Genomic DNA, 21,989 nt, shown 5'->3' on the forward strand with positions numbered 1-21,989 from the left:
AGTTCTCACATCCGAACATACAACGTCGTAATTTTGCATGATGGACGTCGCTATACATTGTGATAGTATTGTTTGAACTAATCATGTACAGAAACTGCTAAATGAATTGACTTTGACTGAATCCGATTTCGGGCCCTAATATTGCTTGGGTACATAAAAAACGTTCTGTAGTTAAAGGGCAATTTCATCTCACTTTATCTAAAATGGGGCTCGCAAAAAGGCGAGTATTGAAAATTGGTCCGATACCGTCAGTGCAACAGTAGGTTTGCCTGTTGCTGCCATTTATCGACCAACTGCCGTAATCATTTACCAGCTGTCGTAATCCCTCCCATATCATTACCGACTGTCGTAATCCCCTCCTAAGACATTACCAGCCCGAATATCGACCCGACAGAATGAGGGGAAGCAAGGCGAGGGTAATTAACCCAGGTTGAGTGATTGTGTTGACGACCTTGTGTGCATGCTGCAGAAGTGCTGCAGTACTAATGCTGCGCTGTTATGTTCCCTCCATTTATCGATTTTCAGAGACCGAACCGCACTGGTTTTACCAAGTGACATATAAAAACATACATGAAATATTTTCTTGTATTCAGGAATACTAAGGCCCAATTTACACTTGTCCTTTTAACTGTAGTACTACACATGGTAGTCTACTACTGTAGTAGACTACAGTTTTTTTCTGGGTGTAAAAAGAAAACTGCTGCAGAAGTCTACTACAACCTCGGGGTAGTAGTACTACACTTCGGCGGAGGTTCTGCGAGACTTCGAACTGGGTGTAATGCGAAACTGTAGTACAGAGGTAGTAGACTACACTTCGAAGCCAACAACCATGTTCGATCTGACGTGATTCGAACTGATCGCGTGTTCCATTTCGGGTCATCTGCGGTCATTCTCTAGTTTTCTCAGTAAAACCGAGCTGTCAGGCCCTTTTCCTTAGTATTTTGCATCAGATAAAACCCTACCTTTTCACAAATAAGAAACATGCTGAAATTCCCTCCCACGATTTTTCAAAGGTCACAATAGGTCACTACAGTTTCGTGACAATCAGGAAAAGTGGGGTGTCCTGCTAGGCTTCCTATGCTGAGTGTAAAGTGGACATGAATCTGAAGTCTACTACAGTAGTAGACTACCATGTGTAGTACTACAGTTTTATTGAACAAGTGTAAATTGGGCCTAAGTCATTAAATTTTGAAGATTTAAACCCAATTGCCAACAAAAAGCAAGGACGGCTATACTACAAATCATTCCCTTCTTTTCCTTTGACAATACATTCACCAACTTGAAAATCTAGTCTGACGTCCATAACACAGTATTCGCTAAAACGTCTAGTCCAATAGATACATAAGCATTACATTCTGGATGCGAATTGCTGTTGCAAACCTAAAGATATTAACTACTTATTCAAAACCCGCCGACCTGACTGTATAAAGCCGCACCCCGTGGCTGTCTTTCAACATCCATTTTCCACAGAACTATTCATTTTGCAAATAGCATTTTGTACTTGCCTGAGCGACCCTACCCTACATAACTACATGCCTCTGTACGGATGAATAAGTTCATTTAAGCCCATTTCCCGGGCTCTCCCATGCGTATCAGGAACCAAACAGAATCGTGCCTTCAACCAAGTGAGGTTATAGGGAGACAATCTTCTTGGTCGAACTGGGAGAATTCCTTTTTGGTCGCACACAACACGAAATATAAGAGATGAAAAACGCAATCTTTACCCATGCTTTAAGGTTTGCTTAACGATTGAATTTCGTGCTGTGGCAGAATTAGCGACAACGCTACTGCTAATGAAACAGATAACCGACGACATATACATGTATATGGAATGAAGTGCTAAATCAAACCATTCTCCATCTTAAAATGTCACAGGTCAGCTAATCACTTTGTTTGTCGATCTGCAAACAAGTTTGTATGGGACAAGAAGATCCACAGAGCGACACCTTGTCTCTATCACAGGCTGTGATACTGAGACAATTCATTCACAGGTCATTCTTATCTTCTGTGCAGACATCCAATCCTTTGTTGGGACGACCCTTTGTGACAATTAATCGTCTTTTACCAGGAATACGGTCTACTAAAGCGGCTTGCCATCTAAAAGAACATTCGCTATCTGTTTAACTAATCTATCGTTATCATATTTTTATCATATTTTTCACTTGCCATAAGAAGTGCTCTTTTTTTGGATGTGAAACATGTGATAATTTTCAAAACCAACAGGAAGAAAGATTCATGATATATGTATGTATACCATCAACGTTTTGTCATTTGTCTTTTTTCAAAGCGTAAAGAGAACGTTACCCAAATATTTCTATATCTTATAGCAGTGATGATGTTATAGAAATCAAAATTCTGCATCTTTCCAACCGAAGAAAATGACACATTTCCTTTCCTTCTAAACAGTTGTCATTTTGTAAGACACCAAAGAAGAAGTAAGATAAACAATATGAATATTGTCCCTTACATTTAAAGTTTTTCTTCTTAAAGCAGCTTTGTCATGACCTTATCACGGCTGGAGTGTGTTCCACAGTTCACGCTCTATTGTAATCATGTTCTCCTAACGTTGTCTCCCGAGGACTATAACACAGGCTTAATTTCCAATCTATGTGGAAAGTTTTGAGCCTGAGAAACGGAGATATGGCCTTCTCCATTCTTCATCGTCAGATAAAACATGCGGCCACATAAACCATTCCCGGAGCCTGCGGGAATAATAGATGTGATGAGATATTTCCTCCGAGACGACCGCCCGTCGGCAGAACTCGGGTGCTCCCTGCAGTTGAGCTCAAGTGCACAGCGGGTGGAGGCACGCAGCTTTACAAGCATTAGGTGTGACATGATAAACTTTCATTTAGAAGTCATAAAAATGTACCATTACCAGTTGCTGGAGTCATTGGCGTTATTGGTTGTTTTATCATTTCTCGTGTTGTATTACAGATTCATTGCTATTGGAGCTAACAAAAATCATCATCAACACTCAAGTAGGAGCTAAGAAAAGGACAGAGCTTGTTAACTGTTTTAGATCTTTCTTTCGATCACTTTTATTATTGTAATTTGCTGTTTGAGTCTTCCCTAAGCTCTTGGCAAGTGCATGAGCACTGTTATAACTATGAACTAATTTTCTGATCTTTGTATTACTAAATATTTCGTTTGTCACGTACTGCAGTGGTACCACGACTGCAGTAAGATTATAATAATAAGGGCATCTTACAACAGTTCATAGAGGATTCAAAACGACCTACTTTGGTTCTCCAACCTCTTAGTGCATCGCAATCCCGATGTTGATAGGTATCTCATGAGTACACGCCGCGCACCACTAAAGCATGTGTTTGATGTATAATTTACACCTTCTTGTTCCTTTGAAAAACCTGTTTTATAAATAATTCTGATTGCGGGAGAGTCGTGAGCCGCATTGTCCTGCCTTGAGGGGCGGCCAATATTTCATTACGCGGGGCTCTAGTGTTAAGTCCCGCAAGGTACAACTGGATCCCACGCGTCCTGATCACCTCCCAGCTTCATCTTCATGCTGACTACGTCTTATTGGTTCTTGGTTCTCCATCAATCGCTTGGCGATGTTCTCCGATACTGCAACGCTCTCGGGGATGCTTCGCGATCGATAAAGGACTAGAAGTGATGAAGCCCAGGCTGCACTGCTTCACACATTCGTATCTTCAATCATCCTAACGTTATGACATGATGATGCCATGAACACCTACTGTACACAGGTCGTCTGCTTCAAATGAAATATCTGCTGATCAGCGACACATTCCAGTGATAACGGGCTTTCTCGTGGCACCGTCATCAATCTGCCCGCAGGAGGAATTGAGAATCATGCACCGATAGCTCTGCTCTGCTCTGCTATCGTCTTGCATCGTGCCGCGGAACTCGACAGATTGTGACATGGTGACAGACTTGGTAATGAAATACGGTTTCTGAGGCCTCCTTTACAGATGCAATCTTCTCACAGCACTCAAATCACTCAATCAATCGCGGTAGACAAATCACCAAATCGATGACATCGGGGTACTTAAAAGAACTTTGTTCACCTTCTTGCTTTTGGATGTTTTGCCTCTAATTTAGTTCACACTGAGTGTTCCATGTACTTACATAGCAGCAATCGCATTTTAACACAACTCACTACCGACATAATTCTCTACTCAAGTCTCTACAAATGTCAAGACGTATTACCTTTCTCAGGTATTGGACTTACGAGTTATTTGGAGGGTCGTTTCGCCAACAAACGACTAATATGACCCAGTGGGCCACACTTTCATTCAAGACGCCAAGCCTTTCTAGCTCTGCTAGACTGACACTTCCCGTCTAAAATATATAGAAGCCGTCTGATTTAGTGTTTCCATCGGTCACCTCGTTGCGTTAAGGAGGTATGATGGTCTTTAAATGGCCACATTCAATGTGAAAATCACACATGGTCCCCAGTTTCTCACCCCGTAGGATGTGCAAGAAGCTCAGCAGGTTGCCGACGCGAGGTCGCTGATGTCCACGCTCATGGCGCTAATGGGGTTATGTTATTGGATCTCTCCGCAGTTTCGTCTGACAAACATCATTTAAGCGGGGACAAATGGATGACCCACTTTCTCCGCGATGCCATCCTGATGGGTGGTTATCGATCTATCATCTGACACAGGAAACACCTCTGGTGGGAGTACAGCATGCCTCAACGACCGTCCCATCCGATTTTAAAGGCATCGATCGTAAAGCGGTTCATCCATCTTTCTAGCTTTCCTTTTATTCCGGTCCAATTACAGATACATGTGATTTGCTAATCCCGTTTGTGATTTCTTTTACTGCTATTTGGTTTCTTGTGCTTAAGTAGTACGGGTAAGTCATGTGGTCTGTAGAAAGGAAATCATTGCGATTCAGGTTTCATGGCGCGTTCATCACATGCGTGGTAAAATCGCCAAATGCCTAGGGAGCATTCGACTCGATTGTTAATCCCGTTTGTATTTTTTTACTATTTGGTTTCATGGGCTTAAGTAGTACGGGTACGTTATACGGTCTGTAGAAAGGAAATCATAGCGATTCAGGTTTCATGGCGTTCATCACATGCGTGGTAAAATCACCAAATGCCTCGGGAGCATTCGACTCGATTGTTAATCCCGTTTTTTTTTACTATTTGGTTTAATGGGCTTAAGTAGTAGAGGTAAAATATACAGTCTGTAGAAAGGGAATCACTGCTATTCAGGTTTCTTGACGTTCATCGCGAATTCGTGGTAAAATCACCAAATGCCTCGGGAGCATTCGACTCGATTGTCAGTGTAACTCCCACTGACGTTGTCCTCAATCCCCAAGTCACAAGCTTAGGCCCGAGATATTTGATTACCAAAATGACTCAAAGAAATATTGCTTTGAAGTTTTATAGAAACAATGGGGGCAGCAGCAAATTCTTTTCAGGATTTTTCTTTGAAATTCAATATTCGCACATTTTCTCACAGAACATACTTGTTGCCTGTATCGACCTAAACGTAGAGTGTGTAACATATCGCCATATCCGGCCAACAGTTGATGTGCTGCGTTGCCTTCATCGATCCCCTCTGGATCTCTTACAAACTGGCGAGCTGTAACTTCTGGCAAACGTAGCACTTACCAATAACATTGTCAAACATAGTACGCTTGAACCGATAAGTGACGTGACAAAGACAGACCAGCCATTACACCGCTTTAATCTACTCCGCTGCACCTTTAAAGTTGCAATTTTGCCGCAATTCCTGTTTCCACGGTGAGATAGTAATACGTGTAAGTGCTCCGCATGAAGCCCGGTAGATAGCGGCAACTATACGTCTCTCTTTGACATTCAAGAGCCGAGGAGACGCCTTTAACCTTCAAAGTGTCGTGTCACATTTTTTGGGGACCATTAGATCTGTCATCTTAAGGGGGTAAAAGCCCCAAACGTAGCATCGATGTTCAAGTCGTAAATCTGACGAGACAAGCAAGGCAAGAAAGATGGCGCCAATTATTTGATGCAGTCGTATGGTACCAACGTTAACGTTGCTTCGTTATGATGTCTGACACGCACCATGTATGCTCAAAATGTCTCTCACGCCAGTTGTGGTTTTGAGGCGAGCCATCTTAAAGACGACCTAGAAAGGATCTTACCAATCTTAAGTGTCTGTTAAGGGGGGAGGGGGTGAACGGGGTTTCAGAAGAAAAGCACACAATACAATGAAAAATAACAATTTGCAGAATGCACCAAGCATCCTTACCACTCATTCGTGACCAAGAAGGCAAGGCGTACTACCGATCCCTCCCATGTTATGTCAAATACCTGTACCGACGCATATAGTAATGCAGTCTTGCAGTGAAGTATTAGGGTCTCACGACCCTTCAGCTACAGTTATGCTCAACACCAAAGGACGCCATAGCAATCTGCGCAAGAAACTGCACAAATTTCAACCCCACTGGAGCACACAGATGACCTGACAGCGCGTAGCAGCAGAAGTTGTCAGCAGCACCACGACTGACGCAAAGAGATTAGTAATGGGCTGAAGAGGGGAAGGTTCAAAATGCACGCGTTTACCATAAATAAGGAAGCCCCGTAGTCAACAGATAATACAGGAATATTACATTGGAAACGAGCAAGATAATGGAGTGGCCAATTGCATAATTGAATAACGTAGCAAGCTGATTATACCTATGTATGGCATCTTAGTTGGAATCGCTAGACAAACGCACAAGACTTCGCATCTAAAACGAAGCTTGTACATAAATAAAAAGTCATCTAATGGACCGATCCAGTCGAACACCATATCGAACATATAGAACCCCCTGTTCTATTTGGAACACCTCCGTCAAGAACAGCGCTAGTTGGACAGAAATGACACGCGTTAAGCAGGGTATGTACATCTGTCACAGGCTTTCCACTACATTGGCTGCATGTATGCTCAGGAAAAAACAAAATGAAACAGAAAATGGTTCGGGCACTCATGGGGAGGGAGCTTGTAACACATTTCCAACTACTAAGAAGGCCGCGAGTACTGAGTTCCACCTCTTCTGTACTTGTCTATGAAACTGATTAATATGAATGCGACACGGTAAGTAAAAGAATTGCATTTTGATAGTTAATTACTACAAGACATGCAGCTACAATTCATGCAGTCAACACAGTGGGAACCCTGCCACAGATATACGTACCCTGTTTTACACGTGCAACGGCTGCTTTTCAAAAATCGGGCACTGATGGTCAGCAACAAGGTAATGATATGCGACGCAGTCCGCTTCCACATTGACCGAAAATATTACGCTCTCGTCGTAGCAACATCTACCCCCTCCTCAAACAACCCTACTCAGTGGATACAGCCGTCCACAAGGAAGGCATAGCATTTTTTTTGGTCCGGTCTGAAAGGGGTTTAGAGCCAAAAAAGCTCAACAGAAGATAGTCTGCATATTCGACAGCCAAGCGCGCACGGCCGTTTTTGCCCGTCAAGAGCTGTTTTTGACGGACTATTCGAAATAGAACAGGAGGCGGGGCTTCTAGTGTTCGAACTGGATCGGTCCATTGCAGAGTCCAGTGCCTCAAACCAGATCGAACATCTTTCACAGACTTCAGTCAATTCTCGATGCGGCAGTATTCAGGGCGTACTATGTAGGTCAGACTTCTCGTGTGTTTGATACGTTCTACATTTTCCTCAATCGAGTGGAAAATTGCGCCCCACAGACGACTGGTTTCCGAGATTTGATCCATGAACATCAGGGAAAAGAGATAACGTACACAGAGTACATCCTTCTGCAGTAGCAGTCTGTGATGCATGTGTTATAACTATCTTTCTGCCTCAGGCGAATAGTGACGTCTGTGTCAAAAACCTTTCAATTCAACATGTTTGCTTCCTCTTCAAATGGTATAGAGTCGAGTACCTGATTTCGAGTTCTCGCAGCGTTGATGGATGAATGCTTCTAGAGCTCTTAGAGATTAAACGAACTCCTATGGCCTTCTGAACAGAAATTATCGAGTAAAAAAATTAAATATAACCCCTGAAGAAGAATAGTTTCAGAATTCCCCTTGTTATGTGTGCACATCTCATAAGATTAGACTCAGTGAGGGTAAAAACTGGGGCAGGTCTTATTTGACCTCATTTTTCAAACTATGGTTGGCGGTAATTGGTTCGTTATGGTCCATTCCGCACCAGTAAAGTCTCCTCCGCTACAATAATCGTGTCAGACTTGACGTTGCTCCCGCTTATCTTCAAAGCGACGCGAACGTCATCAGCATACAGATCAGCATACTAATCGTTCTCTTGCGATCAATCAAAGTTAGCTCACCACAGACAATTGACGGAAACCAAATGTGCGATGTCATTCTCTAGGCGCCATACTGTGACAATGACGTCCGCAAGACCCCCCCCCCCCCCTATGTATATTACAAAGAAGCGGCCCATGATTTGATTTTGTCAGGCAGTGATGATAGAAAAATATCCTTCTATTCCCTTTGGTTTCGCGCTGTTGTCCTGAGGCATTGCTTTATGTCAGCTCTACAGATGTATTTGAAAATATTTGTGTCTCGTGGTTCTTTTATGAAGCTGCGTTTATTGACATAGGGATTCAGTTTACAACCGCTGCATCAGGTAGCTACGACAAAACATCAATAGTTAGGTGCAAACCTTTGAATGTGCTAACGTTAAATGCCCACACAAGATATCATATAGACGTGTCGATAAAGGACACAATAATTTATCCTTCGTTTCAGATTCAATTGACAAAATAGTTTGATTTTATTATTGCTGATGAGACATTTGGGGTTGATAAAATTGAACATTTACATTAAAAAGCAGTCTCTCTCTCAAAGTATGCCCTATAATGGCACTTAAAAGGGCGGCCAAGCACACACATTCAGAGAACAAGGACTTATGGCGCTCAGGTTGATAAAGATGAGGAGTTTCTAACTGTCAAGGTCTCGTGGGACATGGGTTGAATAGCATGTGGCAACACATTTTGTTGCCATTTCCATCCTTAGTGTATTTGATTGGTTAGGGTTACCATTTTGGTATCTCTCTCTCTGTGCTATCTCTCTCTCTGTGCCAGAAGGTTGCATGTTTCTTACAGACACATATGATCTCATATGTTGTATCTTTAAATTTGTGGCTGAATCTTCCTACCAGCTCTCTGTCTCCCCTTTCTCTCTCTCTAGCTCTGTTTTTCTTTCTTTCTTTCTCTCTCTCTCTCTCTCTCTCTCTTTCTCTCTCTCTCTCTCTCTCTCTCTTAGTGGCACAAGATCAACATGATCTAATGTCTGAGAAAAATGATGGTCTGGCAATAGTTTTACTAATCAATAGATACGCCAAATACTGACTCCAGCTCAACAAAGGGTTTTACTGTCTGTACGCAAAATTGGTCCTACGCTTACATGGGAAGGTGATTAGCTGGCACCCTAATCCTTCACCTAATTCGTTTCTATGGAAACCATCCGTACCGTAATCGTGGCAATCACAGATGATGTGGATGGGGTCAATGTGGGCACCGGGACTATTCCCCGCAACGTTTTCATCTTCCCGTAATGATCTGCAACACTGCCTTCATCATTTCCTCCGGCTGATTCCGTCTCCTGTGGCTTTATTAGCTGAGCGATGAAGACTCCCAAAATGATATCAGACGTAACAAAGTCCGACGGCTCGATATCTCAACCTCAATATGCGAGCCTGTATGTTATATTTTGTTGGAAGATACCCTTGTATGAAGGAACGCACAATTTATGTGTATTTGTATTTGAAAAAAATGAAAATTATTCTTAAATAATATAAAGCCGAACCTGGATATGTTCTACAGGACAGTTTCCGTGGCAAGATACGGCATGTTGTGATTTACATTTCGGATTTAGCAATAAACCACTGACTAACAGCATCAACGAATGGATGTATATGCATCGCGCCTTTATAACGATTCCCACGAACTTCCATCCTATAGTTTAGTAGGTTGAAGAAGAAACATTGATTTTTGTAACACAAACCCTGTCAGCCTACGACGGCCATATTTTTTAAACTCGTAAACATGGATTAAAGTCCAGATCCTTAGTCGTGGTGAACTTAAAGATATTTTCAATAGAAAAAAAAAGAATCTAGCAGTACTTATTCTGCGTCAAAACCAATTTCTCCATACGTAACACTTGAATGGATTCGTGTGAATTCAATCTCACCACAGCCTAATGAAATTATCAGATGTAAGCGCGAAGTGACCTTGTGGCCGCGTTCATTACAAACAGGATACCGTGTCCTCACTGATGAATTCACTTGTAATGTAGCAGCCTAACATAGTGTTGTATACTCATATGCAATTCAACCTCTACTACTGGATAAATTACGGAGACTACTTCCGGACGTTACGAGTGACATCCATCACTCTTCTTCAGCGTCACTAGAATGAACTGGCAGAACTATCCAGTACTTATATACAATAACCTTGAAAAAACAGTTGAACATGGCAAAGTCACAAACTCGTGCATAAGCGGCATTGCTATGTAAATCGAGTTAGGATAGTTCCTATGGTAAGTCAACACCATAGGAACAGCTATTGTCCTTTGAGTTGGTAGGGCGGGGTCCCACAGCACATGTTCACTATGTAGTGTTGTATGTACGGGACACGTCTGACTGGAAGGTAAGACGAGACATGACAGGATGTATCATCTACATCTAGTGTCGATGATGTGGATATCTGCCACGAAATAGATTGTCCACGGAGTGCTAAAAGCAGTGTGGTGGGACGTGGGCAGTTGGTGCAAATAGATCCACTATGTCCATGAAAAAAATGAGGTATAGTTTTAACTCTGTTTGCGTGTGTGTGTGTGTGTGTGTGTGTGTGTGTGTGTATGTGTGTGTGTGTGTGCGTGTGTATGTGTGTGTGTGTGTGTGTGTGTGTGTGTGTGTGTGTGTGTGTGTGTGTGTGTGTGTGTGTGTGTGTGTGTGCGTGCGTGTCCGGTGGAATATCTTTCGAACCTCTGGATGGATTGCAATTATATTTGGTATGTGGGTAGGTGTTGTGAACCCGACGTCAAAGTCGATTTAGGTCACCTTGTGATCGACTTTGGTACTGCAGCAGGACTTTCGGTTTTTTGTATCTTCGGTTATCTTTGGTCTTGGACATGCTGTGGTCTTGATTTCTTGGTGGCAGATATGTTTTGACGTAAGGAAGAAGTGATGTAGATTTGGACACCTAACTCGTTTCATGATTTCAGGCGGAGGTCATGGAAATGTTCCCTCTTTTTTCCTGTCTGTGTCGCAAATGTCTAAATATCGTTTGTCAATTATTCAGCGGTAAAAAAAATTGTCGAGGGAAGCCATTTCTGATTGAAGACAATGTCTCCCACAGTCTTAAGTTAGAAGAATTGTGTAGAGATGGCGAGAGAGTGCATTGATTATATTCATAAGTTATAGTTTACCATACAACAAGGGACACTGAATTGAAATTGCATTTGAAACACCCTTCAAAGAAGCTTGATATGTACTAGTTTAACTGACGGGGAAACAATGCATAAAATGTCAAATATGACACGATGGGTGCACCCTGGCGGCCCCATGGCAACGTGACACAATTACATATCTAGGAGCACACTTTATGACGTCAGTACATTGTAGAATTTTGAATTCCGTGGGTTCCACCCCTGCCATGTTTATAGAAGGGAGTCATAGTATATATTCACTACTACTAAATCAAGTACGACGTTTACGATGTTAAGTTATCGCACTGATAAATCAATATTCAGGCGAATCTAGATAAAATTTTGTGTTAAACGCAGATAAGGTGACAATCCCTGTAAAAGAATCTGCACAGCATCCTAGGTCTGTAACGCCATTACTATATACGGCTACACTGCCGTGTGGAACATACAGTAACCGATCACGGTTGCTAGGATCAAGACATCTACAACTACCGGTTAGGTCCTGGAAATTTCGAGAAATTAGGTACGCCGTATCATTGTCTACATTGCAGACATGGTGTAATGTTGCTGGGTTTGTGGCTAAACGGCTGCTGCGTCGTTATGTGACAAGATATGACAGGTTTTACCCATGTTATAGTGTATAATCTGTTCGCTCCTCCGTTCACACCCTTCTAGTGTCTAGTGGCATATACGGCAGCAAGTTTCCTTGCTGTTTCAGTAGCAGGGTATATTTGTACAGGGTGGGTGATAGCCCTTCCCCTTTTACGTCATCCAGGCACCTCCTCGAGCATGGGACCCTCATTTGTGTCCCTTCCGAAAGACGAGTGCAGCCCCAACTGAGATGTTATGACCCAGGATTGAACCAAGGTCTCACACTTGGTAACCAATTTGAGCCAGGAGCTTGAATCAATAGATTCTAAAGAAACGCAAACATCATGAAGCTAGACTGTAAGATTCGATCTTCTTAAGTGCCTTGAAGTGTTTAAGAGAGATAAAATTCCATCAGACCTGGTTGTTATAGCAGGTCATACCCAGTGCATAAAAGCAGCCGGGGACTGATATCATTATGTACGTGTCGCCTCTGCGAAAATTAGATCACACCCATCAAAGATGTCATTACACAAAGACTTATGACCCAATTACGCTGAGATATAGCCATCTGCATGTAGTAGTTATAAATGCAAAACTGAAAGACGACCATTTATTTCCGCAGGTGTTCTCCAGTGACAGCGAACGCGACCGTCTGCAGTAAACGCCGATAGCTGCATAATAACTGACCATTCAGCACCATGGACAAGTCTCAAGACGGTAAGACTACAATTGGCGTTCTTTTTTGCACATAACTAATGGATTCCTCGCAATGTTCGTGTTCTGTGTTTAGCAGAATCATCATCCCGACCCTTGTCTTCCATCCCCCATTCACATATTCGCATTTTCCATTGTGCTAATGATATTTCATCTTACACCCGTTTTGTGCAAATGGTAGGTTGGCACTAGGTACTAGGTTAGATCTTAAAAATCACAGCTGTCTTCAGAAGACTAAGCGCCGAATAATTTGACTTCAACAAGAACGCAGCTGAGCATTGCGAAACAACATCCTTTTTAACTCTCCACGCACGCCACGAAATATTCTGCCACCGGAAATCGCCCAGGCTGACAACGTCTAGACTCAAGCTCGCAGTAATACGATTCGAACGTGCTGCACTGCCATTACCGCGTGCTGCCTTTCCATTGGGGTTCCCATCGGTACAGAACCTAACATAAGAATAGTTGATAGATAGAAACAACCTAAATCTATTCACAGCATCTCTCTTGCTTCCTCCGCGTCTTTTGTGTCATCACTACATAACTGTGTTAGAACCGATCTACAGGACAATTCAGCCCATTAGTACGTACCCCTGCATGTTCTGTTTGCACATTTCCCTCGAATCAATGTCTTCTTCATTGCAAGCGACTGACAGTTACGACGTCGTTAGCGTCCGATTTATATGCAATTCGCTATACAACAAATACTCGGAGACAATCGACTTGATATCAAAGTATATACCCCGAATTCTAGGCAAATCTCGAGAAACATAAACCAAAACACAATCCAAACATAACGCAACATATCAGAAGGCTTGGAAGATTTGAATTCATCTCTATTATTCGTTACCATATATGTTTGCTCCTTTGTGAATTTAGATTGCTCTATCTGTACGCGTAACCAAACCTTTACAACATTTCTTAATCTGTCTCTACCATTCGTTACCATATATGTTTTTCTCCTTTATGAATTTAGATTGATCTAGCTGTACGCGTAACTAAACCTTTACAACATTGTTGAATCTGTCTCTACTATTCGTTACCATATATGTTTTGCTCCTTTATGACTTTAGATTGCTCTATCCGTACGCGTAACCAAACCTTTACAACATTGTTGTAGATTGAAAAATAACTCATTCTGGGAGACACCTCCTGGGTAAGATCTTCAACGTCAGCACATAAACTCTCAGTAAATTCCCTTATACATCATACAGTCGGTGCCTGGGGGCTCCCCTGTGTTCAAGTCTTCCTAGTCGCCATGCTGCTGACGTGTGCGCTTAACATTCTTTGAACTCAGCATAATGCATTGTGTCATATAGAATGCAGAGTTGAGACTACCTAAAAGATTTGCCAGTAAGCCACTTGCTTTACAATACATTATGCTCAACACATTTTTTTCAGAAATTATAACTTACAAAAAACACCTAACGTTTTTGGCTGCTTGTTAATTTACTAGGCCTCATTTAAGAAATAGGCGTCCATAGAGAAATGATATACTACGAATATCCATAATCGTTCCGCCTGTGTTCACGTTGCGATTGGTTATTCTGATGTGTTGCGTTGTGTGAAATTTCCTATGAGAATATGACCGCTGGTGGGCAGAAATTGATCATTATAGTTAACCAATGTACTAGTCTAGGCATCATTCCTAACAGCTTAATAAGTGTTCGTAGATTAGAAACTTCCGGCCTGGTCTTATGTACCGGCGTCTATTGAAAATGAATCATAAAGGTTATCTTTTATGCACTGTTCACTGGAGAACAAATGAAGCATTAATTTTAATAACAACAGCGAAACGACGCCGTAGCTAAAGATCTACGCCACCATAGATAACCTCATAATAATGTCCCATTGTAAACACTCAATAACGAAAATCCTACGCTTCTAAATGAATTATTCACAATCAACCAATCAGTGCTGTACCTGTCACCATTAGCACTGAAGATGTGGTCGCAACACATTGTTCAAATTTCCCTGGTGTAAAGCTTTTTCGTTAGAGGCTCCGCAGTTCTTTTAATGAAATCTTGAAGGATCAGAGTAAGACAAAGCGACAGTTTGTAAGGCTCACTGCAATGTTTGGAAGTTCAGTTCTGTAGACTTAAAATATTCATAGAATACCAGTTAAACGTTAATCGCCAGTGGGCCACCAAAGATCTTAAAACGTAACAAGTAGAAGGAATGAATCATTTGCAGTTTTTCCATCACAGTAACCGTATCTTTATCCATAAGTAGCAAACCCAAAGATTTTCGCTGTGACTAGTTGATGAAACCTTTTACTACACTTCACTAGCCCCTCAGTTTCTTAACTGAATAAAGTTTGTAGCAGCTGCGCATCTCCTAGGGATATTATACCGGACTGCTTTCTCAGAATGCAAAGATCGCACAGGTTGTGCCTTGGCGGACGCCTCCACTCTTGAAAAAACATCTCATAGCGCCACGGGGAGCAAAATTGGGCGCCATCGGAGGGAAGGGGGCAGAGGTCATCCACACATGATCCATCATATCCATTATTTGATAACAGGGGAGCAAGTCGATATATCTTTTCTAATAGCATGGGGCAAGGAGTTCATTGTGGCTTTGTCGTTGCTTATAACTGAGTCTGACTGGTTTCGTCATGCTATGCCGGTTATGGTTCTCTGTCATGTTTAAACTGACATTATTAGCGCTGTTTTGTTTAATTTCTCTCAAACTATGACTTCAAACTTTTATCAAATTCAACATGACGATAGCACAGCAGCATAAATAGTACTGATTTGCGTTGATTTTCACAGAATCTGATTAAAAGCAAAACAACGTTAACAACAATGAACAGATCTAACCAAGACTTCCATACATGAACAGCCTTTAAAAGAATATCAAAGAACGATTCTTGATCAGAGCATCCAATACAGCCTTAAATGTCTGACCTCCTCTCTGCAAGAACATGGCCACTCAGGGTGTAGCACGACGTGATAGAATCTTGAACGTCACTTTGATTTCTTGTCGTGATGATATTACGGGCTCCAACCTATTATGACTACGTCTGCCCAGTACCGGAAACTAATTCATGGAATATAGATTACATTTTCCGAGGGTCACTTCCTTCTGGGGCTGACAGAGCTAAGGGTCATCTAAAATCATGTAATTTCGTTCGTCTGTGGCCCCGCAGTGGGGGGCACCGCACGTGCCCTCTGTACAAAGATGCATGGCAATTCCAAAGAACGGCCTGATGAAAGTTTAATTTGCGGTCCGACAAGCCGTGTGAAGAGAAATCACACCCGCCATTAGGTACAGCCAGAACAAGGGGAAGGAAATTGCCAAACGGTTGATTGATTGATAAGGTGCAGTAATCAGGGCGAGCTTGACTTTGAACCATAGAGAAATTATAACTCACCCTTTCATTGTTCATCACGTCTTGAGCAATCAAGTTGTAATCAAGTTTGAATCAAATTGGGGTGTAAGATATGCGTGCTCATGTCTTACCGCTAGTCTCTAGGAATGCATCCATTCTAGCAATCACCACGTGAATGTCCCTTGACTTGATTTTCTTGAGGGTTTGATGGATCAAATCTCAGAAGGAAAAAAAAGAAAGAGCAGTCTATGGCAACTGGGTGTTGGATGAATCGTATGAAGATGTAACTATAATTGTGCTTACAGTAAAACATGAGCCATTATAATATCAAGTCACGGCCATAACAGACAAACACACCCGACTTGTTTTATGACGAAATCGACGTAAATGCACCTAATACTCGTCCTTAATGGCACCAAGGGATGTGATTCCCTCCGACTCCATCGCTTCAGGGTCAGAAAACGTGACCTTAAAGGTCACAGACAACATTCAGCACACCGGGTGCACTTCACCTTGCTGGTATCAGTATCTTTGGTCTCCCGGTGTCGTGCCAAATTTCTGCCCCTGCCAAATATCCGACCCAACACGGTTTGGGGGTTTTCAGTATACCCGAGGGGAAAGAGGTGCGTCAAACTTGTGGGACTTGGTAGTTCTCAAGCGAATTTGGATGCTAACCCTAACCCTATAGTTGTAACCCTAACCACGCACACTCATGATCACTACCCCGCGGAGCAAAAATCTGGCGGAGCAAAAATTTGGCTCTACACCAGGATTCTTTACGTGACTGATTTATCTTGCATATCTACGTATACGATCTCTTGAAATGGCGTACGTGGAGGTTTTCATAGTGGTGGATATGAATGCATCAATACAGATGTGTACAGTAAAAACGAGGAACTTTAACGACTGAAGTTAGGGGCGAGTACTGCTTCTTTGACTATCCTTCCAAAGGCTGCCTACAGGAAATGACTTTTATCTTCAAGACATTACGGTCTTCATGACTTCAAGACTACGATGGACGAACCACATCATTTCTTTATCGACTATATTGACATATGAATCCGTGAAGCATTCAAATCATAAAAGCAATCATAAAGCTAGTAGTTCACTATATGCTGTGTAATGAGAAGGGAAGAGGTGGGTGCTCTTATTTCGGTACAGCCCAAGGCACATTGTAATACAAAAATCCAAAGATATTCGACCGCTTTTATGCAAATAGATACAGAATATGGTGTCAATCAACGAGGAATTGCACTTGAAAGTTCGTCTGTGTTGGCAGAAGTTGTGAATCACAATTGAACTGCAGTTTCGAACACACAAAAAAATGGACTTGCACAGATTTTCGATTCATCAACTCTGGTCAAGGAATGAGAAATCCATCCTTTTTTAACTAATGCATCTGCGGTTTCAACAAAAGTCACGGATTTTGTCATACACACTCTGTAGGTGGTTATTTCACCACACCCGGTGTGACAGCAATCTCAGGCGCGTGTGCTGGAGCGATAAAGGTGTGGGAAGAACATAAAAGACAGCACAGATCTCCTCATCGCGTCAGCCCGGCTTTGAAGAGAGACTGTGTACCTTTTTCTTACCCCCACATCGGACTTGATTTTCTCTATGAAGTACATGCTACTAATCTGTCAAGGGAGTGATGCAAAGCTTTATACACGGCTGAAGGTTCGGCAAATATTTTGACAGCCCTGCTACTGTAATAATCCTGGTGTGTTTCACAGAGAACACACGTGAAGGAATGTGTCAGAGACGCTAATCTCGATAGTCCTGTTAAGATTGCTTCCCACCGCACGCGACAAGACAAGATAATCTTAACAGTAGGAAGGATTTTCTACGTGTTTCTTGGAAGCCTTAAAAATGCCTGTCATGACGTCAGAGCATCAGCCGCATCCATGCTTTTTCAGTACCACCTTAAAGGACGACGGAGTTGTGTCATGTTTACTGCTAGTAATGGACAGTAATGGACAAAGTTTTCTGTGGTGGATTTTCGTTACCGGCCCCCTATGTTCCTTATTTTGTATTATGATTACCACATTTGTGTTATGATGGATATTCTTTTTAAGATTAAAGGGGGAGGGCTTTGTATAAACCTTGTAGGCTTCTTCCCCAATCCTACTCTTTAAAAAATACCTTCCTTTACTTCACTATTATTGTTTTCTTATGTGCGAATAGGAAAAGTAAAAACTTAAACTAAAGTAGGGATGATAGTAGAAAAGTCATCTGAGGGTGTTTTGAACGGTATAATCATTACAACACTACGTCGTCTTCCACGTAGAGGGATCCTTGATTCGGCATCAATGTATATATAAGAAATAGAATGCCGATTTTGGGACGAACATGAGACGAAGTAAAAAGCAGCTGGGCAAAAGCATTCTAATTCGTTTCCATGATTATGTTACAGTGCCATTTTTTCACAGCAACACTACCCTCACCCATGCACAACGTTTCCTAACTATGTACCACATTACAAATTCAACGTCGCGTCTCTTTCGGTCTAATCCAGTTTAACAGACGTATTTTCCATCACAATGGACGTTTCAAGAAAAGGTTCCCAAATGCCGCGACCTTTAAGCATGATTGTCCCTGAGAACAGTGCATTCACATCCATCGTGCTGAAGTAATTTCCTCGAGTCGACGGGGATAAAAGACCCTTCTGTAGCGGCGTAGATCTCGCCGTCAGTGCGCCGGAGATAAATGTTCTAACGACCCGCGGTTTGTAAAGGACGGCTTTGGCTGAATACCGGCACATCAATCAGAAGGGCGATGAGCGAACACAGGTGTGCATCTCCATTAGTGCAGTTGGGAATGATGAATGCAGCTTCGAACGCACACGGTGATGTTCAACCAATCGCTGGTTACCTGTTTTCCAAGCAGAGGCTTCGGTCGGGGGGCTAGGAGTGGTCGCGATTTGATTTAACGTGTCCCTCCCTTCGTCGCAGACCCAGCACCTAAATGTACGTACAAAACGTACAAATGTGTCAAAGTAATCAAATTGAAGGGTTGTTGCATTCCATCCGGGGCACTCCCCCCCTCCCCCGACCGTAACGTCTTTTGGGAGAATACTGGTTACCGTGCACAATAAGAACAAGATATTTTCTTCAACTAACGGTAAAACCGTTACCACATAGCTGTATTTCTTATGCATAAAATACAAAGAACAGATATCCGATTTTGTGGTGCACCGCTTTTCTGTTTAAATGAGTGTTGAATAGCTCAAAGAATCACCATATCCAACACGTCAAGAAAATCCAGAAAAAAAACGGACTATACATCAAGATGTTCAAAAGCTTTGAAGAAAGTTCTTCTTCTAGCTGCCAACGATTTATCGAGGGCAGCTTCAAGCTTGCCTTGATATATGAGAGGAAAACAATCGCACGGGTTGTGACTGACTGCTGGAAAATGAACGCCCTTTCCAAGAGACATCTATCATGTTTTCAGCGTTGTTCTTTCATATCAGCAGTGACAAGCAATAAAACGCTAGAAAAGTGTTCAAGCAGAAAGAATATAATACAGTGAGTCAGGTGCGGTAATAGAGTAATTGCTGTAAATATTGCCCTTTACCCGATCTCTCTTCTCTACAACAACAGCACGATCGATATAATTTCTGAGATTTCATAACACAGCGGCACCTGCTCCCACTAATGCTTTATTTGCGTTCCACGGTGGGATGACTAAGTCTTAAAGGTCATCCACGCGCCATTTACACTCGACAATACCCTCCCTCCGTTAGCTGACATTTCTAGCGTTTCGACTCATCTAACCTATTCCATCTATAATCTGTACGGAAAGCAGTGGGTATTAATGCGTATGGTCTATCATTCCTTGCTTCAGATTAGTACAGACATAAATACAGGCTCAGTTGATGGATTGATTGTCCTCCCACGATTTGAAAAACGAATCGCACAGAATAACTCAAATGTCAGCACCAGGGACAGACATCAGCTAAACCCCAGTAGTTATTAATCTTTACTACATTTCTATATTACCGCTCTGTACGGAAAGCAGTGGCTATCAATGCGTATGATCTATCAATCCTTGACTTTTATACTAACATTTAGAACAGTGGCCTCGAGATTAGCACAGACATAAAGGCTACACTGATAGATTGATTGTCCTCCCACGTTTTGCAAAACGAATCGCTCCGAACAAATCAAATGTCAGCACCACGGACAGATCTTTGCTAAATCCCAAACATGTTGTTATTAATCATTGCTACATGTCTATATTACCGCTCTCGGTGTTTGACAGTAGTATTGACAGACTGTGTGACCCATCGAACTGTGTCATTCATCCATTTAAACGTATCCGGTTTCTCTTTTCTTGTGCTCAATGTCAACCGACTGTGCCCCCCAAAGGTCTACGGTATTGACTATAACCTTGTCCAATGTCACTAGTGCCTATCGTTAATAACTGTCTTGTCGATTTCTGTGTATATATTGGAAAGACGTCAAAGTCTAGTTGACTGCGCCAAGTACACTAACATCATCGTGTCCAATGTCATTTTGTTCTTCTCACCAACTTTCCTGTACTGTGTAGTGATTCGTCGTTTGCTGAAACGGTCTAAACATACACTTATCCTTGTCTGTCTGTGAAAAGAAATGTCTGTCTATGCGTCCATAGTAAAATGTTGTGTGGCAGTGCGTATAGCCCTATACCATTCCAGCTTCATCGAAACGTGCTGAATAAGGTAGCTTTTGTCTTCAGATGTTTTGCATTTTCGGTGATGTTAATTGATTTTGAAGACTGGTAAGGTGACAGGGTACCATTCGATACCACAAAATGTATTCTGAGCAATCGCCTCTACGATGGCCCATGGACCTCTGTCTCAAGGCTTTTCTCTTGCCTTGAATACAGAGTCTATCTTTGTATGCTGCTTCATGTGTTATCTACAGCCATGTTCAACAAGTTCATGAGTGGTTCCAGTTGATACCACGAAATGTATTTATGAGCGATCGCCTCTGCGATTGCCCATGAATGGACTCTACCTCAAGGCTCGCCTGTTGCGTTGGATAGTGTGTTTATCTTTGTGTGCTCCGTCTTGGACCTTTGTCCCAAGGCTTGCCTATTGACCTTGGATAGAGTCTATCTTTGTGTGCTCCGTCTTGCTTGGACCTTTGTCCCAAGGCTTGCCTGTTTGCCTGGGATAGAGAGTCTATCTTTGTGTGTTCCGTCTTGGACCTCTGTCCCAAGGCTTGCCTGTTTGCCTTGGATAGAGAGTCTATCTTTGTGTGCTCCGTCCTGTTTTATCTACAGCCATGTTTAACAAGTCCATGAGCGTGGACGCTCGGAGCTGCCCAGATGACGCCGACTCCACCGTGGAACTCCGTCTGAACGATTCCGGTACAGAACACAATTACGGTAGCCCATCCCCGTACATGTCCTTACTCTTCCTCAGGTAGCCCACCCCCGTATATCCGTACTCTTCCCCAGGTAGCCCATCCCCGTATATCCGTACTCTTCCCCAGGTAGCCCATCCCCGTATATCCGTACTCTTCCTCAGGTAGCCCATCCCCGTATATCCGTACTCTTCCTCATGCAGCCCATCCCCGTATATCCGTACTCTTCCCCAGGTAGCCCATCCCCGTATATCCGTACTCTTCCTCAGGTAGCCCATCCCCGTATATCCGTACTCTTCCCCAGGTAGCCCATCCCCGTATATCCGTACTCTTCCCCAGGTAGCCCATCCCCGTATATCCGTACTCTTCCTCAGGTAGCCCATCCCCGTATATCCGTACTCTTCCCCAGGTAGCCCATCCCCGTATATCCGTACTCTTCCCCAGGTAGCCCATCCCCGTACTCTTCCTCAGGTAGCCCATCCCCGTACATGTCCGTACTCTTCCCCAGGTAGCCCATCCCCGTATATCCGTACTCTTCCCCAGGTAGCCCATCCTCGTATATCCGTACTCTTCCTCAGGTAGCCCACCCCCGCATATCTGTACTCTTCCTCAGGTAGCCCTTCCC

General features: G+C 42.7%; 1 protein-coding gene across 3 annotated transcripts in view; it reads left to right on the forward strand.

The window, feature by feature from the left end:
- The window catches only part of LOC136442181 (Purkinje cell protein 4-like protein 1), a 29,961-nt gene that overhangs the window by 5,397 nt on the left and 2,575 nt on the right, over window positions 1-21,989 (forward strand). Inside the window, exons 1-3 of one of the 3 annotated variants that reach the window (XM_066438913.1) lie at window positions 11,880-11,903; window positions 12,594-12,688; window positions 21,282-21,386. In XM_066438913.1, the coding sequence (XP_066295010.1) occupies window positions 12,670-12,688; window positions 21,282-21,386 (124 nt within the window). In that variant the 5' untranslated portion in view covers window positions 11,880-11,903; window positions 12,594-12,669. Of the gene's footprint in view, window positions 1-11,879; window positions 11,904-12,593; window positions 12,689-21,281; window positions 21,387-21,989 lie in introns of those variants that run through there. The other 2 variants (XM_066438912.1, XM_066438914.1) reach the window with 2 other exon arrangements.

This window comes from Branchiostoma lanceolatum, chromosome 9 (assembly GCF_035083965.1).
Source record: "Branchiostoma lanceolatum isolate klBraLanc5 chromosome 9, klBraLanc5.hap2, whole genome shotgun sequence".
NCBI lineage: Eukaryota > Metazoa > Chordata > Leptocardii > Amphioxiformes > Branchiostomatidae > Branchiostoma > Branchiostoma lanceolatum.